General features: G+C 43.3%; 1 protein-coding gene across 1 annotated transcript in view; it reads left to right on the forward strand.

The window, feature by feature from the left end:
* Window positions 1–18,325, forward strand: part of Egflam (EGF like, fibronectin type III and laminin G domains) — a 165,288-nt gene that overhangs the window by 82,774 nt on the left and 64,189 nt on the right. Inside the window, exon 6 of the mRNA XM_057789568.1 lies at window positions 12,071–12,237. Coding sequence (XP_057645551.1) covers window positions 12,071–12,237 — 167 coding nt within the window. The remainder of the gene's footprint in view (window positions 1–12,070; window positions 12,238–18,325) is intronic.

Below are 18,325 nucleotides of genomic sequence, written 5' to 3' on the forward strand. Positions count from 1 at the left end.
CTCTTGGGAAGTGACAAATGGATGATAGGAAAACCTGGAAGGAAAAAAGAGGAAGGAAATAAAGACAAGGGGAAGTGAGTAAGGAATGAAGGGAGTAAGAAAGAAACGAGGGAAAAGGGAATGAAGGTGGAGAAGAAAGAAGGGAGGAAGAAAGGGAGGAGGAGGAACTCTGTGGCAAAGATCAGACCCAGGCTCCTCCCTGAAGGTAGCACATAAACCTTCTCTCAGCATACCTGGTAGGCAAAGGCTGGTGTGTGCCTAGACTAGAGATGATTCTAATCCTGGTTCTAATGCGAGTTAAATGAGCAATACTTGAGGTTCTCAGATGCCAGTTTTCTCATTTCAAAAGCCTGGGGGTCTTTAACACACGATTTAGTCCCACAAATAAATTAGACAACACCAACAGAACAAAATGTAGTACTTTAAATTTTGAGAAAGGCAATTTTTTTATCATCGGCTTGCAGATCATCTGTTCAATCCCCTGCAGGAGGGTGGATCTCATTGACTGTTAGTTTTGTGCTCAAATATACATTTTCTTCAGCTCAGTCTCTGTCTGATATGTTGATTTAAAAAAAAATGAAATAACAGTGTCCTAGCCTTGCATGCACACTGGAAGTGGAAAATGAAAGTATGTGTCTTCAGAGCCAGAAGCCTCAGGAGCAAATGCTACTCCCTCAGCTCTCCAGTGTGCATGTGGCCCTAGACATGCCCCTTCCATCCAACACCTCTTGTAGCTTTCAGTGCCCGCAAAGCACAGTTTGAGACAAGTATCTGGGTATAAGAAATTGGCTCTGAAGCCAGAATGAGAGCAGAGACTGTGATACAGGGAGAGGAGAACTATAAGAGTGTGTCCCTGAAGGTAAGGGCGCCTTTCTTGGAACCTTGACTGTTCCACAATATTGCATGTCATATAGGTGCTGGAGTAGATTTGAACACTGGTAGCCATTGGGTTAAGTCACTAGCTGTAACCCCAGCCAAGCTGGGTAACCCTGTGAGTCTGACTTTCTTTAGCCAGAAAATACATGTTCAGAGAAGGAAAAGACAAAAGATATCTCTCAGCACTTAGAAGAGCCCCCCCCTCTCCCCGGTCATTTTATGTTTTTACCCTGAGCCACTTAGAAATGATCACAATACCAGCCATCTGTGTTTAAGATGTGGCTAAAGAAATCTGTGTCGCTAGTGTCAGTTGCCACTATGGCAGCCAACATACTCCCTCACTAGCTGCAGATATAAAAGCCAGAAAGGACCAACTTGGATCTGCATATACTCATCCTACCCATGGCCCGGCCCCTTCAGGCTACCGTCACTGGCCACCACTGGAAGGTCTTTGCTGCTGTTGTTTTCTAACCACACAGTGCTGAGAAGGAGCCTGTGAGATGACTCGGCAGGCAAAGGAGCTTGGTGCCGACCCTGAGCCCAGAACCCTCGTGATGGAAGGGACAAACTGACTTCCACATGTGGGCTGTCATGTGAGCATGCTCATGTGCACACATACAAGCCTTCATGTGTGCGCACTACACACATACACACATAAGCTCACTCTTAATGTAAAAATAAACAAATTAAGGCTATCAATGCAGTATGCATGGTGAAGCTTCAAGTCAACTCAGTATTTGTGATTCACTTGAAGGCTCTGACTGCAACTTCATCCCAGATCCCAGATGGAGTGAACCCTGAGATTTAACAGTCTTCTTAAATAAGTGAACCAGCGGATTTCTTCCCAAAACTTTACTCATGACTAGAATTCACAGCAATAACCGGATGAATGACTGTAATATTTAAGAGGAATGTGGCCTGTGTTGGTTTTTCTGACCCTCAAATGTTAGCATTGAAAACATTTGAGATTTCTTTTATTCTCTGTTATTTGGTTGCTCTTGTCAGCTAAGAAAGTCCCTCTGTTTCTGAACTACAACCCTAAGGAACTATGCTAATACCACCAATTTAGAGAGAATGGAAAAGAATGAAAAATCCCCCCCCCCCCGCCCGAAAGTATTTAGGAAGTTAAGGTGCTCTAGTATCAGATGCCTCGAGAAAAGGAACAAATGAGCAAAAAGAAGCCTGGCTGGTTTGGATGTCAGGTGAGACTCGTTAACAAAATGCAGGGATTCCTTTTATTACTTTACTTTTAAAACTGAAAATCTCAGAAGCACCTTGCAGACTAGCACAAGGTCCTAGAAATTCTGCTAGCCATCAAGGCCTCAGACTTAGGCGGAAGGGCTAAATACTTTTGCAGACCCTGGGTTCTACAGGTCCATTCCTTCAGACTTCAATTCTTCCTTCTGTGATGGTTCCTAGTGAAATCCTGGTTGGGGTGGTGGGAGTTGATATAAACTGAATTGGCTAGTCTGTGGGGTCACTGGCAGTGGAACCAGGATTTATCCCTAGTGCTTGAACTGGCATCTAGAAGCACATTCTTTTTGGAGTGGGGGAGAGCCTGGAGCTCATCTTGAAGTGAAGTGTCAGACTTATTGACTCCTCATGAGAAAGAAGCCTTACCCTTTCTGAGGAGTGGATGGGAAGTGGGGAGAAGGTGGGAGAAGCAGGGATAGGGGAGGGAGGGAGAATGGGGATAGCCATGTAAAATGAGAAAAGACTGTACTAAAAATTTCTTAATAAAAAGGAAAAATAAATTCTGATGTAGCAGCTTTGGGAGACATTTGTTAGCTGCAAATGCAAAAGCCTGCTCTCCTCTGGCCCACCTAGGGCAAACCGCCAGTCAGGCGTATCCTTGCCCCTTTCCATCCGCCTGTCATTTGATTAGTTTAGACCAATATGTAAACAAAGAGCAACTGAGAGAGCTGAAGGTCAAGCAGATTTTTTTTTTAATGTGATGACTTAATGGTTTGGACTTCACACCACAGTTCATTTTCGTGGGGAGCAAAATTTGCATAAAACTCCCTGCAAGATTGACAGTGGAAGCTCCATGGAGTGTGTGGGGCTTTCACTCACTCCTGGTCTGTTGGTCACGGATGATCTATGGGATTGTGTGTCTTCCCTTAGAGCCAACTGCTTATCTTGCAGTCTGCAGGTCCCCAAACGGCCCCTTAGATAGAATTCAAGGGTCTCTGTTCTTGGCTGGAAGATAACTATGTTCTTCCTTTTGACTTATGGAACTCATCACTGTCTTCATAAATCAGTGATGATTCAAACCACAGAGGCACAAACAGTTCCTGGGGCTTCCGTCAGCATCAGATTGGTCTTTTCTTATCCCATTACATTGTTGCACATATCTCAAAATAGCATCTGTGTTTATCATTACACTGAAATTATTACAGTGACTGAAGTTCATTGCTGGGTTCTCTTATTTAACATTTTAATAATATAGTACATATGAAAATACTATGCTTATTACTTAGATTATTGCTGTCATCCTGTTGGTTGCAGTCTTATGTTTAAAATTTTGCACATGAAACCATTCTAAGAAGGGGTACATGGGCTTTGCCAGACAGTCACAGTGGCATTAGAAGGTTAAAGACTGCAATTATAGGCCAGGGGTTGACAAGCCTTTTCTGGAGGGGTCAGATAACATTTTTGCTCCACCAGCAGTATGAGATCTGTCTCTGCTATACCACTGTCCTAAGAAAGCATCTGTGGGCTTTAGGACCCCAGTGATGTGTTCCCATAAAGGTTGACAGCTGGGTTTCCTTGACCATAGTGAGGGTATCCTGTTATTCCTAATATTTAATTTCCTCAAACACCCCTATTAAAAGAGTCATGTGAACATCTATTCATACAGGCCCATGTTATAAACATATGTCTACAGATCATGGGCAAGAGATTTAGAGGTGAATAAGCTGTGATTCAAGATTTTGGACAGTGTCAGGAGGGATGTAGGTGAGCACAGTTCAGAGTGGTGAGTGACACAAGGGGTAAGGACGCCGGCTTCGGGGAATGTGCGTTTGGCATCCAAACTTATTTTTAATCTTGAAAGTTTTAATCGACGCATCAGAGTTGCACATATTAGTGGGTGACCCAGTTTTGAAGATGCCTGGGCTGGCTTCTCACAGTAGCTAGGAAAGAGACATCAGAGATAACTGGGGAAGAGAAGGAGGGAGCAGTCTGAAAGGCTTAGGCTAGAGGAAGCCACTTAAGCAATGGCTTAGAGGCAAGAAGAAAATGTTCTTGGAATTGCTTAGAAAGCCTGGAGCTATGCGTGGTAAGAGAAGAGTAAGCCGGGGTCAGACCAAGAAAGGCATTAAGAAAGAGTTTGCTTTCTATCCTGAAGGGAAAAGGGAACCACAGAAAGTTTTAAGAGGGAGAGCAATTTCAGTATTTGCATTTTGAAAGACTATGCAGACTTCTCAAGGAACCTAGAGACCAACAGGACAAAGTCCCAATGATCCATGAGCATGCAGTCTAGAAGGGAAGACAGAGAAGTTAAAGAAACTGTATCTGAAGGTGGTAATCAGTGTGGTAACCAGCAGAGTTGGGGTCCAGGCACCAGGAGATTTCAGACACCCACAACACTGGCACGTGAGCTGAGGCTCACATAGAATAAAATTGGGGAACTGGAGATCGTCTTAAGTCATCCATGAATCCAATGTCCTTCAGCAAATGTTAAATAGGGGCATCATCGGAGCTTTGAAATAGGCCAGATGTATCTGGTGGTACTGTAGGCTTGGTTCACTCTACCTCCTCTGCCCTCCCGATCACTGTGTTTGTGTTACTATGTCCCCTGGAGTGTGGCTTTCTGCTCCAACAAAGTCTGCTCTCTAAAACAGTTTCCTGGTGTGACGTAACCACTTTGAGCCCCGTTTCCTAGTTAATGTTTGTAAGATGTTTAAGTTGCACTTTTACCTCAGCTTCAAGGGCACTGGTTCTCAAGTTGTGAAAGATGATGGATTTGAAGGTACTTGAACTAATTGGGGAGATCCTGACCAACCATTTTTCAAAAGGAGGTTGCGATATAATAAAAAAAAAAGAAGAAAATATGAGAGAAAGTCACACAGGGCATAAACAGGGGTTGTGAAACTTGTTTCAGTTGTGCATGTGTGTGTAAGAGAGAGAGAGATGTTTATAGGGTCACCGTACCCACTGCACATTTTTCTGTGGGTCATAGAGAAAGCATTGCTCTGAATCATTCAATAGAATCATTGAATAGATTGAGGTCAGAGGCAGTAAAGTCAGTCCGGCTGCCTACCCTTTTCTGGAAGTCACTTATTACTTAAGCTTCCGTGACTGATGGCCACCTGCCTTTGCCCCTACAGCCGTTACTACCGAGGTCATTCCTCCCAAGGCATGCAGCTTTATTCCTAACCATTCCTCTTTGACACCAAAAGGCTTTCCTTCTAATGAGCTGCCATAGGCGTCTCTGTAAGAAGCCATCGGACACCCAATTCCCAAGTGGAAAACCCATCACGGCAGGATACAGTTCCTTGTCTCCTAGGCTCACTACACCTTGTGCATTTAAGCCCAGCAGTGCTCACCTTTTGAACTCTGGCTCTCGTGGTCAAGGCCTGCAGAGTGAACAACATAGGAAACCACTTCCTGCTTGGAGCTGTGGGCCTTTTCGATAGCAGATGACCCTCAGAGTTCATAGGGAGCATGTGACCACTCCAAAAGTCCAGATTAGTGTCTTTTCTGCTGTAGGTTTTTACTCTATGGTTTCCCCCATAAGTCTACTGAGTTGACTTGCAAAAAAAAAATAAAATAAAATAAAAAACTAACGAGTTAGTTTTTGTTAGTGTCCTGTTAAATTCCATTTGACTTGCCCTTGCCCTTGTACTTACGCTGAGATAATTTCAAATTCTGTCACACATTTAATAGAGAGAGTGTCTTAGTTAGGGTTACTATTGTTATGATGAAACACGATGACCAAAGCAACTTGGGGAGGAAAGGGTTTATTTTGCTCACAGTTCTATATAATAGTCAAAGGAAGTCAGGACAGGAACTCAAGTAGGGCGGGAACCTGGAGGCAGGAGCTGACACAGAGGCCATGGAGGGGTGCTTCGCAATAGTTTGCTCCTCATGGCTTGCTCAGCCTGCTTTCTTATAGAACCTAGGACCACTCAGCCTAGAAATGGCACTTCTCACAATGAACTGGGCCCTCCTCCGTCAATCGCTACATTTTAGAAATTTTAGAAAATTTTCAAAAGGCTTACCTACAGCCTGATCTTTTGGGGGCGTGTTCTTAATTGGAGCTCCCTCCTCAATTGAGTCCCTGATGATGCCTGCTTGTGTCAAGTTGACATAAAACTAGCCAGTACAGAGAGTTCATGTTCCAGACAAATATCTGTATTTCTTAACATTCTTTGGATTGTTTTAAATAAGACTCTTATTCTTTTGAATTCAAGCTACTAAGATCTTTATTAATGGCTTTTTAACTTGGTCATGTAAAGCTATTTTTTTCTTTTATTTATTTTTTCTTTATTCCCTTGAGAATTCCACCCACTACCACTTTTTCTTCTTCTTAACCACTTATACTGTTGTTAGGAACCCATCCCCCATGTCCTCTTTTGCCGATTTACCCATTTGAACTTCTCTGAGATATGTGAGTATTCTAGGCAGGCTAATAATTTAGAACCGCATTAAAACAATAATAATTAAATACTTTGATATATTTATTTAGGGGCAGACCATCTAAAAATAAATTATCTTTTCTTTCTCATTTTCTCACAAGATCTTCAGTAAAGTGTTTCAAGGTGTTTACAGTCCAGTTTTATGTTGTGCTGGTATGATTCCATCCTGCAAAGGTCCTGGAAGAATTGTGTGTGTTTGTTTCTGGGGGAGGGGGAGTTCATACACTCGTGTGCATGTATACGTGTGTGGGTGCTTGGGCTAAGATACAAGCACCCGCATATCTTGGGCATATGTTGGTTTATATGTCCACACTCATCCTATTAGTTATTTCTCGTTGCTGTGAAAAAAACTGCCAGATAGAAACCTCACAGTTTGAGGGGATCGTCCACCATGGGGTGGAAGGCACGGTGGTGACAGTCATTCTAGCTGTGGTGGCAGGAGCTTGAGGCAGGCAGTCACACGGCATCCACAGTCAACAAGCACAGGGAGATGGAAATTGTGGTTCTGTTTACTTCCTTTTTCTTCAAGCTGGGGCCCCAGCCTAGGGAACAGTGCCATCCTCATGCAGAGAGCTCTTTTCACCTCGGCTGGACCTCTCTAGAAAGACGCTCATAGACAACCCCTCTTAGGCAATTCAAAATTCTGCCAGGTCCATCACAGGAATTAGCTATGGTGTTCACCCATTTACTTTTTCTTAGAAGTCTTCTCTGAGTAACATTGAGATTGCTGGTGAGGGGGTTTATTTTGAAAAGTTAGTTAAAATTAGAGCTCATATTTTAAAGTGATACTAATACCGTAAACATTCTATTTAAAGATAAATTCTGTAATGTACGTGAATTAACCACGTTGTCAAGGTAAGGCTATGATAGGTCCTTTGAATGTTGTCCCACTGACTGGCTGCCACCTTGAAATTCTTATGTATTTCAAAGACCTCATCTATACTAATAGTTTCTTCAAGAGAACTAGAAATTTAAAGTCATTTGCAGTGCTGAGAGCAGAATCCTTGGAGAATTTTACAATTTCCCAAATCTTCATTCTTCTTGTTTCAAAAATAATTATTTAAGGTTCAGCTTTATCAAAACGATATAACTCTCATTTTTATACTTGGTGTTTCTCTACTTTCTGTAATATTAGCAATTATAATAAACACAGAAGTCCCAAATGAAGCCAGACGTGGTGGTGGGTGCCTGTAGCTCCTGCACCCTGGAGGCTGAGGCAGGAAGATGGACATTGAAGGGGAGCCTGGGCCCCAGAGTGAAGCCTTTTCTCAAGCACACACGGAGAAATCACAAGTAATTTCTGGGATAAACTTTTGATAAGTCAGGTGCTCGGCTGGTAGGAACAAGTGCAGGGCAGTGGTTAGACAGAAGTCGAGACAGAAAAGCTTGACTGTGTATGGAGAAAGATGCCATAGGCTTGCTTACCCAGCCATAGTTAATGTTTTCCTATTGTATAGATTAAACAGACATGTGTTTCAGGGATGTATTTATTCTTTGGCTATCCCACTTACCCACATGTACTTGGTGCCTAACAGGTTACATCGCACCTATGATGCTATTTGAATCTCTTCTCCACCCAAGGATTCTCCACTGCCCTGAATTTGTTCAAATCCAAACACTTTTATAATTTAATTTAAGTTCATCGCGGTCCCCATGGACTTCCCTCAAGAGTTCAGCTATTGTTGAACAATTTAGATGCAGTTCTTGGGGCCTGGGGAGATGGCACAGCCATTGAGAGAGCTTGCTATTTAGTTCTCAGCTGTTTAGTTCCCAACTAAACTTGCTGTTCAGTTGGGAAGCTCACAATCACCTGTAACTTCAACTCCAGGAGATCTGATGCCCTCTGCTAGCTTCCCTGACACTTATTTGTAGGAGGAGCATACACACACACACACACACACAAATAAAACTTCAAGTACAATTCTTAAAATACGCCCTTTTTCGCCAACTCCCTCCAGATTCTTTGAGGTTCTGTTCCTGCACTGACTCCCATATGTGCTATTCCCCCAGTGACATTATTAGCTCCCCGAGGTAGGCTGCCTTTATACTCCCCTAGGAGCCTCCCAGAATATAACTCCTGTTACGGACCCTGCCAAGGCAGCCACCTGCAGAATTTCATGGCATCAAGAAAATGATCGTTCACCAAAATTTTGATTGGCAATGGGCAAGGTGGTCAAAATATTACTAGGAAAGAAATAAGAGAAAATAAGGTTCTGCATCTTCAGATTAATTATCCTCTTTCCATGTTTACAAAGGGAGAACGGTAGATCTGCCTCATAAGCAGAGAATCATAATTATCTGTGAGAATAGCATTGAAGCGAAGGAATTTTACTTAGAAAAGTAAAATAAGGCCTCAAAAACAAAATCTTGCTTATACTTTCTGGAAGCCCTCAAACACTTAACAGGCTAGATCATAGCATTGCTAGTGGTAAGAAATTCTTCCCACTAAAGTAAACCACTGAGTGAGTATGCCCTGATTACTTTAATTGACTCCTTGAATTTTGAGTAGTCATTGCTGTCTCTTGTGTGCCCTACCCATACGCCTTTGCCCAATTCCCTCCAAATGCAAGCCACGGATCTTATGGCCTAACCCCTCTGGACCTTGCACGCGCCATGTCTTGGGAAGTGCTGCAGGTGTGAGCCCTGTAGGTATGAGGGATGGCTGGTCCTCTGCACCCACAGCACATCCTCAGTCACCTTCTCTTACCTTGGCCTTTTCATCCTTAGGGAAAGTGTCAGCAGAGTGTTGCTATGGTGACTTGACTGCCAACATTGTAGTTAGGATAAAATTCCCTCTAGGGGAAGAAGATAAAGCTATTGTTGGGGATGGTTTACGACAATGCCCCTGGCAGGCTATCTCTCTCGACCTCACCTTTGTACTTTGTACCTCTTGAGACTCTGGAAGATGGAAAACCCGGTACAAAAACAGAGGCAAAGTGTTAAAGGTTTTGAACTGTTATTCAATCACCACGAGCTATATATTATGAAATTAAATGTTAATGATTTCCATCACTTTGTTGGAAATAGGTTTTTTTGTGTGCATGAAGTGAAGAGCGAATATAAAATCTTCCCTCCCTCCCCCACCCCCACTTTTGCATGAAGATGAAGATGGCTAGAGATATTTACAGGTAGCCCTGGGTAAACAGCCGCACACCCAGAGAAGAGATTAGAGTTCTTTCCTCTCGAAACAGCACAGGGGGAGCTTAGCAAATAACGGGAGAGTTTTATCGAAAGCCCACATCTCTCCTGACTTCACTTTTTGGTATCTCCAGTGGCTTTCCTCTGTGAGGTGATTCTGTGCTAATGCGAATTTGTAAATGAGTTTCTTTCACTCACTCAGCTTTTCTCTTTGATGATAAAATCGTTTTAGAGAAGAATTCCACCTTTAGGACAAGACAGAGAAGAACTGAACCGTGCTTCCTCCCGTAGGTGCCCTGTGATTTTTTTTCTTTGTCTCCAGACCAGACAGACACTGTTGGGTGGTGCAATGCTTAGCCACTTGGTGTGGTAAACCTGAGGAATGTCCGTTTCTTGAACCTTTAGTAAATTTCTCTTGAAAATCTAGGCAAGCACATTTAAGAAATGGAGACCATCCAGGCTTCTTTTATTTCTTTTTCTGATAAGTTCTACACAAAAGGCAAGTACCAATGTGTTTTGTTTTCCTACTCTTTATAGACCTGTGGGTAAGGGGTGTTGAGCACCAGAGAGGGCCAGAGAGTTACCTGAAGGTCTAATAATTGCTCTCTGTCCACCATTACCACAGTTCTTAACCCAGCATCAAGTGTTTAAATTTCACCTCATCTCTTCAACCCAAGGTGTCCCCAACAGTTCTTAGCTGTGACTTTGTTAAAGTTCCTGCCCTTTCAAAGATTTAGTTTCTCTTTTATATAAAAACAGAAGCAAAAGGTTGAGATGTTTGCTATTAGTGCCTACTACAGAAGCTGGTTGGAGACTGTAAATGGGTTAAGGCAACAGGACAATGTTTGTTACTTTGAAACACTTGGTAATTGACAATTAACATCCACCAAGACCCTCCAGTTAGGCCCCCAGCTGTGCACTGCTTTCCCCCCCCCCAACTTTCACTTTGCCTTTCTCACTACCTACAATGTTTTTCCTTCTTCCCCATTAGCTAAAACATTCAGATAGAGCTACACTGTCCAAAAGAGATGTAGAACAGCCCTATATGACGTTTATGTTTTAGTTGTGGCATTATGAAGGTAAAAAGAGACAAAATAAATTTTAAAAGTGTTCAGGATGTATTAATTTATGTGTATGAGTGCTTTGCCTGCATGCATGTATGTGAATCATTCATGTGCCTGACATACCCTGGGACTGGAATTACATACAAGTGGTTTTGAACTATGGCATGAATCTGGGAATTGGACCCAAGCCCTCTGCAAGAATAAGTGTTCCTAACCACCAAACCAGCTCTCCAATCTATGGGAAACAAATTTTAGTAAAAACATTTTAATTCTCTATATCCAAAATATTATGTCAACATGAATTCAATATGAAGATAAAAATAAATGTTATATTTACAAAGGAGATAATTTTCATTTCTTCTTTAAAAGCCTGTGTGCATTTTGAACTTACAATACCTCTTCATTCTTGCTGGCTATGTCTCAAGGACTCACTGGTCACGCGGGTTAGCAGTACATGGGAACTGGGGATGTGCAGTAAACAGCAACTATGAGTTCTTAACTCCAGAAGTAAATAAGTCCTGCCGATAATGGATGGCATATATTTATAGCATGATGCCAGAGAGGATGCTAAGAATGTATATTTCATGTCATCTTCATGGCAGTACCCTTATCTAGGTCCCTGTATTTTTCATTTTACAAACAGGAAAACTGAGACATAAATACATTAAGGACCAGCTAGTAAATAACAGAGCTCTGATGTGAACTTGGCTCTATCCATCTCCAGAGATTATACTGGCTTTGTGCATGCTGCCTCCTTGATTGAAAGTCTAAATGATGACCAGCCTTCTCCACAAGGCCCTCAAAAGGACATGTGAAAATTCAGCGCATTGACACAGACATAGTTTATAAAGACTACGAATGTCTGTGAACAGAGTCATCATGGGCGTTCCCACGACAATTTATGCCGTCAGTCACACAATAAAACCTGTATTTATTTACTCGTGAACAGATTGCCAAAGAGATAGAATCTCTGCTCTCCTGACCACTGGGGATGAGACTGCCAAGTGGGAGGATTGTTTAGGGAACATCTGGAAAAATGAAGTTCTTGCCGATGAACTCTCCCATGTGGGGTCTTTTCATTCTAGTCAAGGTCAAACAGGCAGAAGTAGACGGTCTCTAAGCAGCGCTTATAGCTGGCCCTAAAGATGATCTACTTGCTTTTATTGGCAGACACTTACAGTTGGTGACGTCATGGTTTGAAAGCAGGACCACTTTCAGATAGGAAATGTTAACTCACTTTTATGAGCACTGCTCACAGAGTGAAAACGGTGTTAGCTACCAGTAGCCAGCAAGCCTCTTTTCCCTATGGTGTTTCTGAACTGTTGCTTTTCTTATTTTTAATCATTAAAGGCCAGATTTTGACAAGAGCTGGACCACCATCCAAGAGCAGCTGCAGATGGACTCCATGGTTATCAAAGGTCTTAATCCAGACACCAACTACCGCTTTGCTGTGAGAGCCACGAATGCCCATGGCTTCAGCCCACGCAGCCGTCCCAGCAACACCATCCGAACCCTGGGTGAGTTCTGTGTCTGTCCTGAAGACCATGAACAACCATGCCACCGTGGTTGCCTCTCAAAGCCTCACTTGCCTGGGGTTTCTTAGTGCCCAACAGACGAATAGCCTGGGACAGGGCTCTCCTCGGGTTTCCTCCTGCAGTTTTCTCCAGACCTTTGAAGGTTCGACTCACCACAGGGACACAGACTATTTCTGTTCCTAGGCAGCCAGGGAAGGTTTATTTTTGCATCGTCCTTCGGGAGTTTGTAGTTGGTTTTCGTTCACAATCACAGGGCTGTGGTATAGCAAATGAGATGTGCCGTCTCTCCCTGTCTCTCATCTTTTGAGAAGGTGAGCTCATCTTGGAATCCAAGGAGGGGGAGTAAGATTCCCCCACCCTAGATTGTTCAGGGTCAATGGTTGCCTGCCAAATCAAAGACTTTCAGCAGAGTGTGGTGGACCCCTCTAATCTCATGACTTGGGAGGCTGAAGCAGGAGAATTAGTCTTAATTCAAAGCCAGCCCAGGCTACTTACTAAGAGTCTGTCTTAAAAACAAACAAACAACACAAACAAAACAAGAGGACCTTCAGGTCACATCAGTCCTTAAAGTGGTGGTCAACAAGTCTCAGAAAAGATGTTAGCACGCTACCACGTGACTTGGGGGACTAAGTTGACTGTTTAAGTTCTCATGGTACCTCTGGGGATCCGGAGGAAGCTTAGGGCAAAGGGAAGCAAATAAACTGAGGATTTTCTTCATGTCTCTGGTTTGGGGGTTCAACAAGCTGTCACGTGATATCAAAAGTACTCCCATTAGAAGGGTTCAAGGATGCTAGCCAAGCCCAGCCCAGGCCAGCTTCAAAGTCTTCTTGCTTTGGAACCGGAGTCACATTTACATAAACCTAGAACCCTGGGTAGTGAGTTCTCAGAAGGGAGGCCCGAGCACATTTTCCTTTGAAAGCTCTGTCTTTGCAGCTGAGCCGTGAATTATTCCAGAAGAGCTCTGCAGCTGCTGCAGGCCCTGTTTATCCAAGAGAGGGGCTCTGAAAGGGGAGCCTACCCTGGGTAGCTAGTTTCCCACTGACTAGCACAAAGCCCTCCTTTTGTTGTTAGGATCTGAACAAGCCACCCACCCCCCAGTCTCCTCATAAAATACCCAAATAGCTGCCTTCCAAGGCTAGATCCACAAGGACCCACAAGTCCTGGGGATTCCCGCTCTTCTAAACATCCCGTAACCTTTGATGGTGGAGTTCCCTTCTTCAAGTGGAATTTTTGGGGTATGCGGAGAGGCCTCACCTCTGAAATGACTTCCTTTCTTCCTAGTTCCCCACCACGCAACAATGACAATGGGACAGTCATTGTTTCCCCTTCTTCAGAATGGAAAAGCTGCCCAGGCAGACTCTTAAAATGAAGCCCCTCCTTCCACAAACCACGCTAGCAATTCTTCACAGGCAGGCTGCCTTCCATTCTTGCTAAATAAGCTGTCTTCTGCCATCTTGAATTAGCCAAAAAGAGGGGATAACGGGAGCTAGGGCTCACTGTACTTCCTGTTAGGCTGTCTTTGTGTATGCACTCTGGTGCGTGCGTGCGTGCGTGCGTGCGTGCGTGAGAGAGAGAGAGAGAGAGAGAGAGAGAGAGAGAGAGAGAGTTCACTTCTTCTTCCCAACTTAACTTGAAGCTTTTCTACTCTGCGTCTTTCCTCTGTCCACAGTGTCCTCTACCTCAGAGTGAAGAGAGATGATGTGCGTGGCTCAGGCTGACCTTGGCCTTGACCTTGGATGTGGGAGTCTACCTTAGCTTAAGGAACAGATGGGTGGGTGGGTAGGGCACCCCTTCAAGATTTTCTTTTTTTTAAGATGACTTACTGATGTGGTCTTTGAGGTTCTGATCATTCTTTTCCCTCCATTTCTTGATCCTGTTTTTCATGGAAAGGTGGAAAATGCAAACAAACAAGCTGGGGGATGCAAAAGTTCCTTACAAACATGAGCCATTTCATTCGATTTTTGTCTTCTAGGAAAAGTGAAACCTTGTAATGTTGTAGTAATTGTGGTGGCAAACCCAAATAAGATAAACAAACAAACGATAAAACAAAAACTCCCAAACTTCAGTGAAGGTTCCTTATGAGAGCTTCTATTGTTGTTTGGGATATTTGTTTTGGTTTAGTTTTAAGACCTGATTTCAAATAGTTTAGGCTAGTTTCCAATTCCCTATGTAGTGAAGGATGACCTTGAAATTCTGATGCTCTTCCTGAGTGCTAGAATTGCAGACATATACCACTTACCCAGTTTGGGCCATGGTGGGGTATTAAACCCAGGGCTTCACTCGTGCAAAGCAAGCACTGTAGCAACTGAGGTATATTCTCAGCCCATTATATTAGCAAATATTCTCAAATACTTCGAGATCTCCTGCTCCCATGTATGTATGATTGCTCAAATGAGGAGAACGGAAATAGACTTTATTAGAGGAGCTATTTCATGGACGCATAGGAATGGCTGTAATGTTTCCGAAGTAAGGCTTTGGTTGTTTTCTTCCTGGCTACGCTACTGTCCTAAAAAACCCTTTATTCTCCCACATTGTTCTTAATTTGGTATCAGTTTTAAACTTTACTGATCCCAAAACGCGTTTTTCTTTTCCATACAAAAGTTAGCAAACATGACAACTAGCATTTTCTGAGTCTCGGGGAATTTGAAGGGTTAGGGCTGACGCTGGAAAGCCTGCTGCACACCAGGCCTTGTGCTGACCATTCAACTGTGTGAAATTCACTCATTCCCCCCAGAGACCCAGGGAGGGAGGGACAACACCCACTGCTTATAGATGGAGAAAAACAGCATCTTGCTTTCTCGAGTCTGATACTTATGGAGGCAGGAGTGAAGCTGGGCTTGCTGACTGCATAGCTACTACCCTGAGTACGATTCAGATTGATGGAATCTTTCTGCTAGCATGAAGTAGCACAGGAGAGGTTAAGTAAGGTCGGTGATTCAGTTTCAGGTGTTGGGCTGTGTAGAATCTAAGTTCTAGGAGGTGCAGCGGCACGGAATCCAGCTTTCCAACATGTGTATTTCTTTCTTTTTTCCTTGTTTTATAAAACAGGTTTATAAAGAAATATTCCTTTATTGCAAGTCTTCTTTGTGTCCCTTGTGGTCATATTTGCAGTCTGTGTTCCAGTCCTGATCCCCGATAGCTGTGTCCATTACCTTGAGAATGTTGTAGAAGTACAGTTGTACAGCATAGACTTGGGATGTCTTAGCTGTTCTTGGATCCAGCAGAGGCTGGGCCAAAGTGAAGAGAGCATGATTTGAGCAGAGCCTTGATAGGTGTGTGCCTCATCTGCTTCAGCCTCCCTCAAAAACAAGATGGAATGGGAGGAAAAATAATAATTAAGACTCTAAGTATCTGGAACTCTTCTGAGAAACAGGGTTCTTTTGATTATTCTGAATGATCAAACTATTCTGAATTTACCTCAGGCCTCTCACGGGAGGCTTCTCACCATTCTGTTCCCATGTTGTGTCCATGAGAAAATAGAAAATTGAAAAATAAATGAATAAATAAATTTTTAAAAGACTAAACTTCTTATCCCCATCCTGCTGTATTTTTTTTTTTTTAAATTCCAGGCGAGAAACACCAACAGCATTATAATCTGCCTTTGATCTCATAAATGACTAGTTGATAGGCCAAGCTGGGGACCTTGTAGGACGTGCACCCTGCCCATCTGTTGGTCACTTACCAACTGAGCTCCATTCTTAGCTCAGTCAGGAAGCACGGGTGCAGGCAATAGAGGACACAAATAACAGACAGGGCAGAAATAAAGTGCGTGGATTCATTCTTTTCTTTACAGACCAAGATTTAAGCAAAACTAATACATGTATAATCAATCCTGAGGTTATGTAACTTCCCCTGAGGGATGGACTATGGCCTTCCCACCCCAAATCATTTCATTTCTAATGTTCCATCCTTGTAATTATAGTCAAAGAAGGAATCAATATATTCTTTACTGAAGTGGATCTGGGGTCCTCAGGGCAGTCCCCATAGATGTATTCTTTTTGTTCCCGCCAATAGTCATTGTGCTCCTGCTGCCTCAGGCCTTTGGCACCTCTGTACGGAGCTCAGATCTTTCTGTGACTGTGGCAGCCTCTCCATTCTGCCTTTTAGGTCATTGCTCACTTCCTTGGGCTTTGTTATCCTCAGGCCCTTGCTTCATGTCCTCCCTAGCAATGTCACTGTCTGGAACTATTGTATCATTTCATTATGTATATTTCCCCTGACAGTAAGAGCCTTGCTGGGGTTGATAGCCTTGGTCAGTACTGACCACCCATCCCCTTCCACCATGTCACCTATGACACGTCACTGTTGAGCTCATGTATGAGTGTGACTTAGCCAATCAAGAGGCTGTTTTGGAGGCTGAGTGGCTGCACACTAGTGTGAAGGCAGAGGCAGGGAGGGGTGATCTAGAAGACTACGCAGGTCCAAAGCGGGTACCCAGTAGTAAAGTCTTCAGGCAAAAATATCCAAACCTCCAGGACTGCAATGTGGCATAAGTAAGGGAGAAGTAAATAGGAAAAAGAAGGGAGAAGAGAGGGACTGGATGGAGGAAGAAGCCCCAGGAAATTTAAATTCAAGGCACTAGGGATCGAAAAGAAGCCTTGCTGATGGGGTGGCAGGAGAGGTATTTGCATCCTATTCCAAAGCAAGCCCTCAGTTCTCCCCCGTGCTCTTTCCTAAACATCAGAATAAGCCCTACCGTTTCTTCATCACCTTTGCCTCTGGTCCTAAGTCTCAGATCTTCAAAGGCTTCGAAGAAATGTTTTGGTTGGGTTTTTGCCATCTCCTAAAACTAAGATTTTCTACAGTTTTCGACCTTCCTCTTCCAGCGATCTGAGGCAGACCCACAAGGTTCCAATTAGTCATATTTCTGCAGTAAATGCTTCCCACGTCCTCCCATCCTTCCCGGTGTCTAGTGATGTCTGTTTCTGTCTTCGATGGCTCAGTGTCCGTGTGTGACTCTGGCTTTTGCTCACTTTTGCTCTGACATTGGGGCCTGTACTTTTACCTTTCTAGTTCTCACCACAGAAACCGGCTTTAGTACACTAAGGTTCCCAGGTACATGTTACAGATATAGCCACAGAGCAGATTCTGTCTATCCCCAGTCTCAAGTAAAGCTGTTTGTTTGGTAGCAGTGCCTCAAATTGACTGTAGCCAGAGTGCAGAGAGGAGACACATGGAGACAGCAGTGAGCATGTTCTAAGTGTCAGTAGGAATGGAGACAGCAGTGAGCATGTTCTAAGTGTCAGTAGGAATCAACCAGGATTCTGAAATCCATGACACCATCTTCCAGAATCCCTGTAACCTGATACATAGGAGAAATTCTTGCCAATCTTGGGCTTTTAACTGGCCCTTTAGCTGTGATCCTTTAGAAAAAAACAAAATCCGCTGGACAGCTCTGGCCTTGAGGGATCTGTAGTCTCATACTTTCCTTTTTCTCCAGTTTCCTATCTCTGTGATCAATGGGTATACTAATGTATTCTAATGTATATAATGTATAGTAGATATACTAATGGCCGGTGAAGGTAGTAATTTCTAATTCTCTGGATTGTTTTGTGGAAATGCATATGGAAAGGAGATTATGCCTTCCACTCATCCTCCAAGTAATGGGAAATGTAAATAGTTAGTGGTTATCCTCTTCACACATAATTACTGAAGGATAGGCAGTGTCAAGAACAACCTTTGCCAAGTCTAGCAGTTTTTCCTTTATGATTCCATAGCCTGAGCTCTAGCCATGGTGTATGAATAAAACATCCGGGTTCCAGGACTCAGAAATACAAGTCCATGTGCTAAAAAACAAAACAAAACAACAACAACAAAAACTAGTCTTTAACCAAGAAGTGGAGGAATGAAAGCTATTGTATGAGTTAGGGGCATTGGCATCCTTGCGGTGGGTTTTGGTGGGTATGGGGGTAGGGACTCTCCTTTATCCTCTAAAGTTTCCAAAACTGGGTCTATGAGACAAATGGATAGCAGACACAATACCAGGAGGTAAGGTCTACAGACTACCACCTCCACGGGGCGACTGCCAAAAAAAAAGTGAACCCCACAAACTCAATGAGATCAGTAAGCT

The sequence above is a fragment of the Chionomys nivalis genome, chromosome 15 (assembly GCF_950005125.1).
Source record: "Chionomys nivalis chromosome 15, mChiNiv1.1, whole genome shotgun sequence".
In the NCBI taxonomy this organism is placed as follows: Eukaryota; Metazoa; Chordata; class Mammalia; order Rodentia; family Cricetidae; genus Chionomys; species Chionomys nivalis.